At 44.3% G+C, this 12,562-nt stretch overlaps 1 protein-coding gene across 1 annotated transcript; it reads right to left on the bottom strand.

Annotated features, from left to right (window-relative positions):
• Positions 1–29: 29 nt before the first annotated feature.
• Positions 30–11,041, bottom strand: LOC140264660 (protein NipSnap homolog 3A-like). The gene is made up of 6 exons (XM_072360588.1): positions 10,911–11,041; positions 9,449–9,656; positions 6,861–7,022; positions 5,221–5,370; positions 4,743–4,829; positions 30–4,632 (listed from the first exon to the last, which is right to left on the bottom strand). Exons 1-6 carry the CDS (start codon positions 10,977–10,979, stop codon positions 4,556–4,558), a joined length of 753 nt encoding a protein of 250 aa, XP_072216689.1. The 5' UTR covers positions 10,980–11,041; the 3' UTR covers positions 30–4,555.
• Between the last annotated feature and the right edge of the window lie 1,521 nt (positions 11,042–12,562).

Below are 12,562 nucleotides of genomic sequence, written 5' to 3'. Positions count from 1 at the left end.
TCAGCCAAGAAATAATGAGCAGAATGCAGACTTCCTTTGCCTGGGGATAGGTTACTCCCAAAGAAGCTAGAGGGAGAGAAACTGGACACTCTACTGATAACCATTCAATGCAATGCAATTCAATGCAATGAAAACAAAATTCCATTTTAGGGGCAGTGCCTCGTGGAGTCGTCTTGTACGGTTCTCAAGTGAAAGACTTGAATTTAGCTCATTACAGTACAACTCTGTGAAGCTGTGGTAAAGCACCCACCAGATGCTGCGGGCTTTCAACCATACTGCATCTTGTCCTGTACAGTATGTTTTTACTAGGGTTGCAAAAACAGTTCGCTGAGGAATCATGGCCAGTGGTTATTTATTGTTATATCGAAACATGTATGTTTTACTCTCGAAAACATGCATGTCAGGAGTGGGAGTTCCCTGGTGCTACATCCATTGCTGGCAATGAATGCACCAAGACAGTCAGTGGCAAGAGAAGTCACCAGCATTGTGACCTTTGTCAGTAAAAACATACCTGACCATCTGCTTTTCCTAGACTGGTGTAGGTCAGTTGGTGACATACCTGAGGCCGCGAGGCAGTGCTGTGCAGATGGGATGGCAAAAGATGGGCCATCGTGTCCATAATCCATCTACTTCAGAGTGGAGATATGCAGAACTGTGAACCCGACAAATGCACAGGATTGTCCCACCAGCATCACAACCCTTAACCTACTCTGACTGGGTTTTCTTGTAGTGAAGTACTCTCCTGCTCATTTGAGGTACTGCAGCAGCTGCACGAACACTTGACAAAGGGAGTGGGTAAGAAAGCAGACCACAGCAGCAAACTCAGTAGTTGTACAAGCTGCTAATACCAAGAGCAAATTCTAAATCATGATATGCCACTCAGATATGTAATGTCCGCTCTTTAACCCCTGCTTTGCACCAGAAAGGTACCCATCATCTAAAGTTACTGCTTAGCAAACAAGTGTTGCCATTTCTGGCTTTGCCAGATAAAACTAGAAATGTAGATTTATGGTTTGTTTTTTTTTTAACAGTATTATTTATATGACTTTGAATAGGTAGGTAGCATAATTAGGGATTGAAAGTGCTTTCAGTTGATCTTTGTAGCCCAACTATTTCTTTATGCCTGAAATGCTGTGCTTTTGTTCTCTCCAGTCAGTGACAGCTACATTCACCATGCAGGCAGGTTTCACCCTCTTGCAATTAGCCACTATCTGTACTACAAGTTGTTCATCTAAAATTTTCCCTCATGGGAGCTGGTATAACATTAGATTAATATGTAAGTTTCTCCTTCTGTTGTGCAGTGTAGTGTCAGTTGGCAGGCAGTCCCTAACTGGGGAACACACTCTTAATTCATGTGAGAAACTGTGTCAGTAAAACTCATATTGAACAAGGTAGTTCTAAGTAGGAGTGCTACAAGTGACATTAGTCTGGTTGTAAAAGTTTTACAAGGCCAGAATAATGGTAGAGGGAAGATTACATGGTGAGAACAAGCAATTCTTGTTCATCTTGTACAACAGTCATGGGAGAGTATGCTTTTGTTAATAAACTTATGGGCCCTTCTGTCTCACTTTTGCATTCAGAAATAGGTTCAGTAATGTGGTATGAACCCAAGCATAGTTCCTGGGCAGTTCCTGTGTGTCATGCCTCTGCCTTAAGTACCTGTGCAGGTTCTGCACTAGTTTTTAATGCTCCACCATCAATGCGTCACGGACCATTTTCTTTTGTGAATGCCCATAGAAGCCCAACAATGGTGAAGAGGCTGGAGTGAGCCTTGAGAAGGTTGAGTGCTTATTCCTAGGTGTACTTGATAACATTGACCAATTCAGCATTTTTAATACATGAACAGTTAAATATTTAGCACAAGTCCCCCGTCCCTGCTGAGCCCTACTTTTGGATAATGTAATAGCTTACATGTTCTGCTGAAGTGCCTTTTCATACTAATTATTTTTTATCTATCTATTACATTGCTACGGGGATAGAAAGGAGAGTGACGGGGATTGGTATACCTCACCTAAAACATGCTTTGTTTTTACCTTTATGGCACCCTTACCCCCATGAGGATGTCTGCACCAAACTTCTACGTGCAGAACAGTTACCAAGCAGCTGAGCTATGGCTGTGACTTTGCAACAGCAGGCTGCTCTTATGTTACGCCATCAGTCAGATAAATGGCACATACTGAATATTAACCACTGCTAGAAATGATTATTGCAAATCAGAATTAAGTGAAAATCTCAGCATAGAGGCTGAAGTGAAGGGCTTTCGTTTGGCACTGCGCAGATCTGGTGTGTGTAGAACTACAGCAAGTTCTAGGAGGATTCATATTTGGTCATAAAAGAGCTGTGACTGCTCTTTGCAACTGCTCATACAAATGATTTAGCAGGAAACAACGGTGTCTTTTAGCTTAGCTGGCCGAAAAAGAGATTCTTGGTTCCTGTGCCCTGTGAGCATTTTGCTCACGGTCTCTCACAGGTGGAGGTTTGGAATCTGTCACAAAAATATCAGAAAGACGTGGATGTTACCTGAACTGTTGCACAACTCTAGTCCATTTTGTTTGTAGTCATGCTGAACAGACAGCGTAAAACAGCTCTTGTGTTGTCATGGAGTAACCTCAGACAACCATTTGCCTACCCTTATAATTCTGCATAGGGAAAAATCACTCGAGTCACGTACAGTATGATTGTGAACCACTCTGGATAATGAAACTGCACTGAGGTGTTAACTTATTTTAAACTGTGTTGCTGTTGAAATATTGCATCCCTCTTTGTAGTACATTTGTATTTCAGTACAGAGTTGTTACACTTTTCCCCCATGGTTAAACCACCACTTTGTGCTTATCTTTGCCTCCTGAATTGTAGTTGGTCCTTCATTCCAAGCACTTTATGCTATCTGTAATGGGATCTATTTTTGCACTGGAATATCTGTCAACTTTGCAAAGATCTAGTGAGATTTCACAACTGAAATTTCTGAGTTAAATCCTTAAGTGGACATTTTCATTAAAAGAAAAAAAAAGTATATATATTTGTATTTGCTAATAACTGTTATGTGAAGTATTAAGAGGCACTCTAATTGCCTTGTATTAAGTAAAAAATAAAGCTGTTCTGGCACCTTTGGTCTGTAAAGTGTCATTTATGCATGTACCATTTTGAAGACTGCTGTTCAGAACAGAATTTCACGTGGCCCTGTCTGCGTCTGGTGTGAACTTTCACGCATAATGTATGAGCAGGTTCCAGCATTGCCACAGATTAGCACGGGGCACATGTGACTTTCAGGTAGGTAAGTGAGGTGGTCCAAGATTTGAAATGCAAGCGCTGCTTTAAGCCTCTACATTTACCTAAGTAAAGAGGTCTCCAGCAAATCCAGCAGGAAGTAATCGGTGCAACTGTCAAATTCAGCTACAGAGCTTCTAGGCATCACAGACCTATCTGGATGTTAAACACAAAGCCAGGTACCTGCCTCTCTGTTTCAATCACAGAGATGCAGCCATACTGATAACTGCTCTTTGCTATAAATATTCAATGCCTACTTTCACTGACGAAGCAAAATGTTGTGTTTGAGCATAAAGGTTTGAAATACCCTTAGCTAACATCAGATTAAAGGACAATCCCTCAGCAGGGGGTGCTTTCATACCAGTATACACACAGTGTAACCAACTTCACAGCCTGTGCACCTTCTGTTCGGTGGCTACATACTGTAGCAGATCAAAAAACATCTTAAGGGCTCCATGACCACTGATGCCCAAAATGCAAAGCCGGCAGAAGACTGTACTTGCAGAATGATTTTTACTACAAGTCCAGAGCAGCAGGAGCTAGAGATGCAAACACCACAACTTCACGCTTTATACAAATGTATTTGGTCTTCAGCAGTCTGGCAGACAGTATTTCAAAGAAGATAATGATGCACAGATGAGGTGAACTTGAGATAGATAATTTTAGCACCCTGAAGATGTATTAAAATACGTAATCAAGACTACAGTTTTTAAGCAAGTGTTTACAGGATATAAAATTAATGGGCTGAGGTTAGGGCAGACTCAATCAGAAGAACACCACCTAACCAGCTACACTGCAGCACCTGCTTGACACAATTCCAGCCACAATGAAGCTTTACATTACTAAGAATTAATATAAAGCATCCCAATGAGAAGTCAGATTAAAACGTAATTGTGTTACAAGGATGTATGGAAGCACTCCTTCTTAAGACAGTACGCAATACCCACAATGTGATGATTACAGAAGTTACCAGCCCTGGGCCGTAAGCTTGGAAAAGAGCATTTCACTCACCGGACCCTACCAGTTATGCAGAAAAATATTAAAAAGTGAAGGGGTTAAATTAAAGATCTTCATGTTGGAAATGACATGACCTGAGTTCTACTTCTGGAGATGTTGGAACATCACCATAAACTACAGGGGTGAAGAACTGTACTGTGCTGGTGACCAGCATTTTGCATCCACTCTGAAAAAAATCCATGTAGTTTGTGAAAGTATGACTGTGATGATCCATGCAACAGTACTTGCCAACGGTGCATCCATCTCAGCTTTTCCATCATCACTCAGTAGGCTACTTAAGTGGCGAGCATGGCAGAGGAGTCAGCAGCATATTTTGCTGGGATTCCAGGAATCTGACACTGTCCCGTACTGAAATTAAATGCACGTTTAATTAAGAAAGAAATCCAGTGAAGAATAATACTTTTCTCAGCATGCATGCAAGTAACACTAATGAGTTCTCTAAACTCATCATCTCTTACCAGCTGCTACCACTCTGGCATCTTCATGGGCCCTGTGCCTTCCAGCTGCCCGGTGATCTGGGCTCTCATTCCACCAGATCACATGGACTGAAAAGTACAAATAAAATAAAGTCAGCTTGTCACTGTTGCTGTTATGTTGTAATGCAATATGCAAGTCCTTGCTGTTCACCCTTGTGCGTTAGATGCCTTGTAACTAGCAGAAGCAATTCACCAAGCAGTAATGTGGTGAGATGATCCTTTGCTGAGCCTTTAAAAGGTTTGACCCTAATAGATCAGAGAATATTTTAACATTGCAACACCTGGTTTAAACATAACAGAATACACAAAGCTGGGTTCAAGGACTGTTTGCAGGACTTCCATGATCCACAGAAACATTTTTTATCTGGCCATCCAACCCTGAGCCAGGACAAGAAGTCTTTTTACCTTTCCTCCCACCTTCTATACCAAAGTTGTAATAGAAATTGAGTAGTACTGTTACCTGTGTTAAGTAACCCGTACTCTGTGTGGAAAACACCAATTAGCTTGGTGTAGCCTGTGCTGATGTGAGCATTGATTGCAGCTTGAAATGCCTCACCCCACAGAGCTGGCCCACCAGGCTTCATTTGAAAAGTAACCCATTCATACACACCTAGAGGAAAAGACAAAGGATGACCTCAAGGAAGGAAAGAATAAAACACCACTTTTCAGTCTTTCACATGCTTTTGTTACTGTGAAACCAGTACTGGTAACCTTGCTACTAGTGGAGTGAAGGCCATGGGTCTCCTTGCCACCCAGCATGCATGGCACCTTACAGAGAATCACAGGAGCATCACAGGAGCACGGGGACCCAGCAGTACAAAGGATTCCCAAACACCCCAGCTAAAAGGGGCGTGTTCACATGAAAATCTATGGCAATTTCATTTACTTGGCAGAAATCTCTAATACTCATACCTGATGGTGTGTTTTGGATGGCTGATAGAACTATGCATAGCAGCCTTTTCTAAGACTAGTGTAGTTTTCTGGAATTGACATGTTGTTTTTTTTTTAAATTGTAAGCCCTTTTGAATCTCAACAGCTGGCCACAGCAAGATTTGAAGTCCAAAGCAACAGACCAGAACTAGCTTACCATCTTTGCTCTACCAAACAACCTCCCTTTCTTGGGGACAAACTGCATGATATCCCCCCCAAAAAACAACAGTTACTCTAGTAGGTACTTTAGTTGTGTCCTTTCTATTCAAGTAGTTACTCTGAGTCACTACTGCTAACACTGTAGCAGAAATCTAGACAACTGCCCCATGGCAATGCATTGTTTGGTATTTTTCTCCAACAGCAAGCTGGAGATTAAAAAAAAACAAACAGAACAACCCTGAAATGGAATAAAGTGTTGGAATTGACAGCTATCCCGCTTCAAACAGAAAAATGGGCTGCTTTAAATTCAACTGTAACATAGCATAAAATTCAGAATCTCAGGGAAATAAATAACAAAGGTTATGTGCTGAGGGCTAAAGCAGGGCCTACATTTTACTAATGCAGCAGACCACAAAGTCTGCAGATTTTCCTAAGTCAGTGAATAGTCCATACTCTTTGTATCACATTTGCTAAAGAGAGAAACAAAATATATAAAGACAGGAAGTCTAAAACCAAGCTATGATCTACTAACTATGCTTGATTTCTATGTACCTTAAAAGGTAGGCTTGGGGGGGGTTGGTTATTCTTTAAACTTATGTACAAGAAGTAGTAGCAACAAAATAAAGTGATAAATGAGAGAAACCTCTGTGAAACAGAAAAATATATCTTTTTTATGTTTCTGAGAAGCATTCTCTCACAGATGTGTGGACAAACCAAGCCAGGATGACCACTCAGAGCACTACTCACTTTGCATGTCTGTTAATCAGTTCACACCTTGTTTCAAACCTTACCATTGGGGCTCCAGATAGTTTTTAATGCAAGTTAGTGTAAAATCAGTCTTTAACACTTTGTACTACAATCACCACATCACCCAGCATTACATGAGTGTACACACAAGTGCTTGTTACGTAAGGGGTTATAGTCATGCAATAGCTGGTTTAAACTTTAAGCCATGTTTTGTAGTCAGTCAGCATCAGTAGCTGTAATCAGTAGAAGAGAAGATAAGCTCACCCCCTTCCTTTGGAGGTTTCCCAAGTTGACACCAGGGTACCAGATAAGCAACTTCATTGTGCTGCTTTTCTATGAGGGGAAGAACTGAAGAGATGAATTGTCCCTGCCACTCCTTGTCATTGGCTAGTGCATGCCGGACTGCTGTTCTGTGGGCAAAATTATCTGCAAGAAAGGAAAAAGAAAAGCATGTGAAAAAATGCACCTATTGCCACATCAGACAGTAAGAGAAAAATACAGCATCTGAGATTGGAAAGAGCCTCAAGAAATATCAGCGTCTTGAAACTGAGGGAAAGATGTAACAATTATTCTTAGCTACTAAACAAAAGTTAGGAAGGGGGATGATGAAACAAGGAGGAAGAACGCTGTATGTAACAGACCTAACTATAAATAGGAAACAAAAATAATTGGATATTTCCTCAGTTTTCCATTTTAAATGTTTCTGAGAAACCTTTTTTTTTTTTTTTTTTTTTTTTTTAAAAGAATTAGAAGAACAAGGTAAAAACTTCTGAGAAGCAGGAAGATAGTTTCTTAACCACAGATGCATGTAAACTCACTCTTGTCTATACTTAGCAACTCCCTTTCCTCCTTGAGAAGAATGAGACAGCACTTACAGCAGGCACTGTGGAAATGTTTCATTTCAAAGAGCAGACTGCTGCCTTTGTAAAAAAGTTCTGAGTATACAGATAAGCCCCAGCCCACAGCAGATATACAAAGAAAGGACACGAGTGTGCCTTCCCAGGTCTCCGTAAAACCTTGGGCTCAGAGAAGAACACAGCCAGCACACCCTTTGCCAGCTTTTTTTCACAGTTCAGCAGCCCGTTCCAGGACAGCACCGACTCCAGCAGCATAGAAAGTTGATGACTGCGGTGACAGAAGTCTGTTGCTCTCAGTGCTGAAGCGATGACACAGCACTTCATGCATGTGGGATGACTGCACTGGTGGAGCAGCCTTCCAGCTCATCACAGTGTAGCTTCAGGAGTTTAACCATGCAAACTGCATGCAGTTTTGTTTTATAGGACTGACTGCCATGCTGTACTAAAATCTGAGAGCAATTATACATACATATAAACAAACGCAGACATTTGCATAAATATGGTCTGTACTTACACAAGCATTTGCATATGCATAATCTAAAGGAAGGATATAAGAAAGAAGGGGACAGAATCATTAACAGGGACTGCTGTGATAGGACAAGCAGAAATGGTTTCAAAACAAAAGAGGGGAAATTAATGCTGGCTATAATGAATTTTTTTACAAAGAGTGATGAGGCACTGGCACAGGTTGCCCAGAGATGTGGTGGATGCCCCATCCCTGGAGACACTCAGGGTCAGGCTGCATGGGGCTCTGACCACCTGGTCCAACTACTGGTGTTCATGTTAACTGCAGGGTAGTTGGACTAGATGGCCTTTAAGGGGTCCTTTCAACTCAAGTGATTTTATGACTCTGTGATCTTACTGAGGAGATCTCAATCCTTTTTCCCATCTGTTCTGAGACTCTGAAGGTGTGCTGCTCAGGATCTGGTCTTACCTGAGAGGAACCTGCTGTAAACAAAGCACTCTTCTGCAGCTCATCCCATGCTGGCATTCTATGTTAGAAGAGTGTTTCAGTGTTGAGTTTGAGGGTGGGAACGATAAGGTTGAATCTCTACAGATAAGGATCAGGGGGAGGACCAACAAGGCTGATATCCAGGTGGGTACCTAAGGACTACCTAACCAGGATGAAGAGACAGATGAGGTGTTCTTCAAGCAGCTGGTAGAAGTTGTGCAATCGCCAGCCTTTGTTCTCGTGGAGGACTTCAACTTCCCTGACATTCATTGGAAATACAATACAGTGCAGAAAAAGCAGTCTAGGGGGTTTCTAGAGTGTATGGAAGATAACTTCCTGATGCAGCTGGTAAGAGAGCTATCAGGGGTGGTGTCCCGCTAGAGCTGACAGTTGCAGAGAAGGACTGGTGGGAGATGAAGAGGCTGGGAGCTGTCTTGGGCAGAATGACTGTGAAATAGTAGAGTTCTCTATTCTGGCTGTTCAGTCTGGACAAGATGAGGCTCAGGGGAGACCTTACTGCTCTCTACAACTACCTGAAAGGAGGCTGTGGCTAAGTGGAAGCTGGACTCTTCTCCCACATAACTAGCGACAGGTCTAGAGGGAATGGCCTCAGGTTGTGCCAGGGGAGATTCAGGTTGGATATAAGGAAAAAATTCCTCTCAGAAAGAGTGGTCAGACGCTGGAACAGGCTGTGTCGGGAGGTGGTAGAGTTGCCATCCCTGGAGGTGTTTGAGAAATGTTCGGATGTTGTACTAAGGGACATGGTTTAGTGAGGAAATATTGGTGGAAGGTGGATGGCTGGATTGGATGATCATGGAGATCTTTTCCAACATGGGTGATTCGATGATTCTATACACCTGCTCAGAGGAAAGACCACTTTTAAGAACAGCCATAATCTTTTCAATCCAACAGACCAAAACTGCACCACAGTGGGGATTTTTTCAGCTTTTGTACTTATGGCTAAAGTAACAGACAACAGCCTGTAAGCAGCGGGAGGTCTCAGCATCCCTGCCTGCTGGCACACTGAGCAGTGCTGAGCATACCATACTTCCAGACGTGCACAGCTTTATTCATTGCTCCCAGCTCTGCCGTCCAGAATCCCACCAGCTCTGAGTGAGCTGTGCGGAGGTGCAGGCACTTATGGACCAATTCCACAAACTCCTTCATCTTTGATGGCTTAACATCATACATGCGAATTTCATAGAAAATGCCATTATTCTGTCTGGGCCCTGTAGCAAGAGATGCGAATACCTAAAAGAAAATGTTAAGAAAAATAAGTAGAACTAATTCTCAAATAATAAAACCATCTTCTGTCCCACTCCTAGACTGTTTTTGTTTGTTTGTTTCACAAAGAGGTGCTGTTTTACTGGGGGCTGAGAATGCTTGGAGGCCTCTGCTGCAAGAGTATCTTGTGACTTTTTCCTTTGGAAATACTTCCTGCGTGTATCATTTGCTGCAATCCCTTTTGCAGTGCAACAAACCACAATGTGCCCTCTACCTGTCCCACTGAACTGTTTAATTATTACCCTGCACCAAAGCAGGAGCTTCCCAGAACTGCTGGGACAGACAGAACCCAGCACAGAAATGATGCTATGGAAATGATCTGAAAATCAAAACAAAGCAATGAGAGTGGGATAAACGCTGACCTCATGGCTTTCTTAGTGTCACAATTTGCAGTATGCGCTCTTATCCTCAGATTCATGGATTCCAAGAGAAAGTGGCCAACTTCTTGTATTGTTTAAAAGTTTAATATTGAGTTTGGACTAAGTATCTCTCTGGAGATACTGACAGCCTGTCTGGACTCTTTCCTGTGCAACCTGCTGTATGGAACTGCTCTACTGCAGAGGCTGGACTCAACGTCCTCCAGAGATCCCTTCCCACTCCTCTGAATCTTAGAAGCCTTTACCATTTATGTGGAGGAGACACACAGCATACAGCTGTACGAACACCCTGTTATGTCTCATTTACACTTCAGCCCTGAGACGAAGCTCCCCCCGTCCCTGTTTGGCCCAGCACTTGGTCAGACTAAACTAGACTTCCACCAGCGACAGAGGGGAGGCACAACAGCCCGCTCGGCGCAAGGCTCAGCTCCGTGGCCTTTCCCGGGGCTGCACCACCGCAGCTCCTCTTCGCACATAACACGACGCTTCCTGGGAGCTCCGGAGCGCGCTCACTGTCCCAGCCGAACAGACGCGGCACCCGCCTCTGCGATGAGGAAATGGCAGAGCTGGGAAGACGACGGCCAGCGCAGCGCTCGGCCCCGGTTCGGCTTCGGACATGACCTACGCCACGCACCGCTCCCTGACTTCGCAGCTCTATAGACCGCGCCGCGCACCCCGCGGTCCAGCCCTGCCCCGCCGCCCCCTCGCACCTCCACCCCAACAACCGCGCATCTCCCGCCCGCCCGCCCTCCCTGGCTCGCCACCGGGTTCCAGAGGGGGAAATGGAGCCTGGTTGCCCGCCGCCGCCCCGCGTCTCGCCCGCAGCCCCCGCCCCGCCCGGTACCTGAGGACTGCCTCGGGCCAGGCGGGCGGCAGCGGCGAGGGGCCGGCGGAGAGCCGCCGGGGAAAGCATGGCGGCGGCGGCGGGAGGCGGGGCGGCTGGGGGCTGCCGGCGCACCGCTCGCGGGGGTGGGACGGGAGGGAGTGGCGGCTGTGTGGAGACAAAGCCCGCCGCTAGGTAGTGTAGTGCTGTGCTGTGTGGTGGTGTGCGTGTGTGTGTGGAGGAGCGTAAACCTTGCTTTGTGGATTGGAAGGGTTGGAAGGGCACTTGGAAGGGCACTCAGAACCCACCCAGCTCCGTCCCCGTGTCGTGGGCAGGGCTGCATCCTCCAGTCCAGGCTGCTCAGGCTCCATCCAACCTGATCTCCAGGGATGGGGCGCACAGCTTCTCTGCGCAGCTGTGCCATGGCCTCACTGTCCTCTGAGTAAAGAATTTCTGCCTAACGTCTAACCTAAATCTCCCCTCTTCGTTCAGAGCCGTTCCCCCTTGCTGTTTTTCCACAAGTCTCCATACTACGTGCTGCCCATCACATCACTGGCTCTGCTGCTGGGTGAGCAAGCAGTCAGTGGTTTCCTGGTGTACACACAAGGCAGCATTCCTGCATGAAATGTACCCTCTCAGTCTGTTCCCATCGGGCCCGAACATGTAAATAACCTCTTGCTTCCATCTCTCCAGCTGTTCCACATGAAAATCTGAGGAACAGCTTACCAAACTCAGCATTCTCCTCCAGGTTTTTCCTGAACACTTTGTGTTCCTCACCTCATCTAAACAATCTGTATTGTTTGTAAACATTAACTCAGTGGCAACCACTGGAACCAGTGCCTTCTCTGCCATTACACCAAAAAGAGTTGTGTTCTTTGCACATAGGGGTGTGCTGAAGCCACAGTTGTTTGTGTTCAGGTGCCCTACGAGGCAGTGAATGGGAAATGAGAAACCTGCTGTCATGTTCTCCCTTTGCTGGAGAAGGCTGTGTGATGATAACACATGCCTCAAATCCTCTATTTGCTTTGGTTGGTTTTTTTTTGTTGTTGTTTTTTGTTTTTTGGTTTTTGTTTTTTGGTTTTTTTTTTAGTTTTTTGTTGTTGTTGTTGTTGTTTTTTGTGTGTGTGCAGTAAAATGGTCTTATTCCAGACCTCTGATTAAAAAAACTACAGAACAAAACAATCTTTCCTACCAACAGCTCTTGAATATTACATTCAAAGACATTACTAATTGCTCATGCTTATTAGTTGACCACTGTAATTGTGATTGTTCACCTTAGAATGTCTCCACAGGCTTTATGAATGATATTCTTAAAATCTGAGGGTGAATTATTCCTTTTAGTTAATCCCCTTTCAGTTAATTCTACCAAAATAAATAAATAGATAGATAAGTTCTGCTTTCACGCTTTTGCATGTGAGTTGCATGTGACTGGTAATATCTCTCTGCAGATGGAGTTCACTGTCTCACGTGTGCCCTGATGCTGCTAAACACTGACCTGCATGGCCACGTGAGTATGCACAGCTTCATTCAGATTGTTCCTGACAACTCTGTGCCTGGAGGCAGTGGTCTTCTGGCAACAGAATCCCTTTGCTGATGGCCTGATCCTAGAACATCTCTGTTGCAGACAGCAAACAGTGAGGTGGTTGTTCTCCCTGGTACTGCTGAAGTACAGG

This window comes from Excalfactoria chinensis, chromosome Z (assembly GCF_039878825.1).
Source record: "Excalfactoria chinensis isolate bCotChi1 chromosome Z, bCotChi1.hap2, whole genome shotgun sequence".
NCBI lineage: Eukaryota > Metazoa > Chordata > Aves > Galliformes > Phasianidae > Excalfactoria > Excalfactoria chinensis.
This window is presented reverse-complemented; position numbering and strand designations above follow the sequence as displayed.

Excerpts from the sequence above, each read along its gene's own strand:
- LOC140264660 (XM_072360588.1), bottom strand. The coding sequence starts at position 10,979 with ATGCTTTCCCCGGCGGCTCTCCGCCGGCCCCTCGCCGCTGCCGCCCGC. Across the intron at positions 9,657-10,910 it reads TGGCCCGAGGCAGTCCTCAG|GTATTCGCATCTCTTGCTAC; the intron begins GTACCGGGCGGG and ends ATTTTCTTTTAG. Across the intron at positions 5,371-6,860 it reads GAAACCTCCAAAGGAAGGGG|GTGTGTATGAATGGGTTACT; the intron begins GTGAGCTTATCT and ends CTTTTCCTCTAG.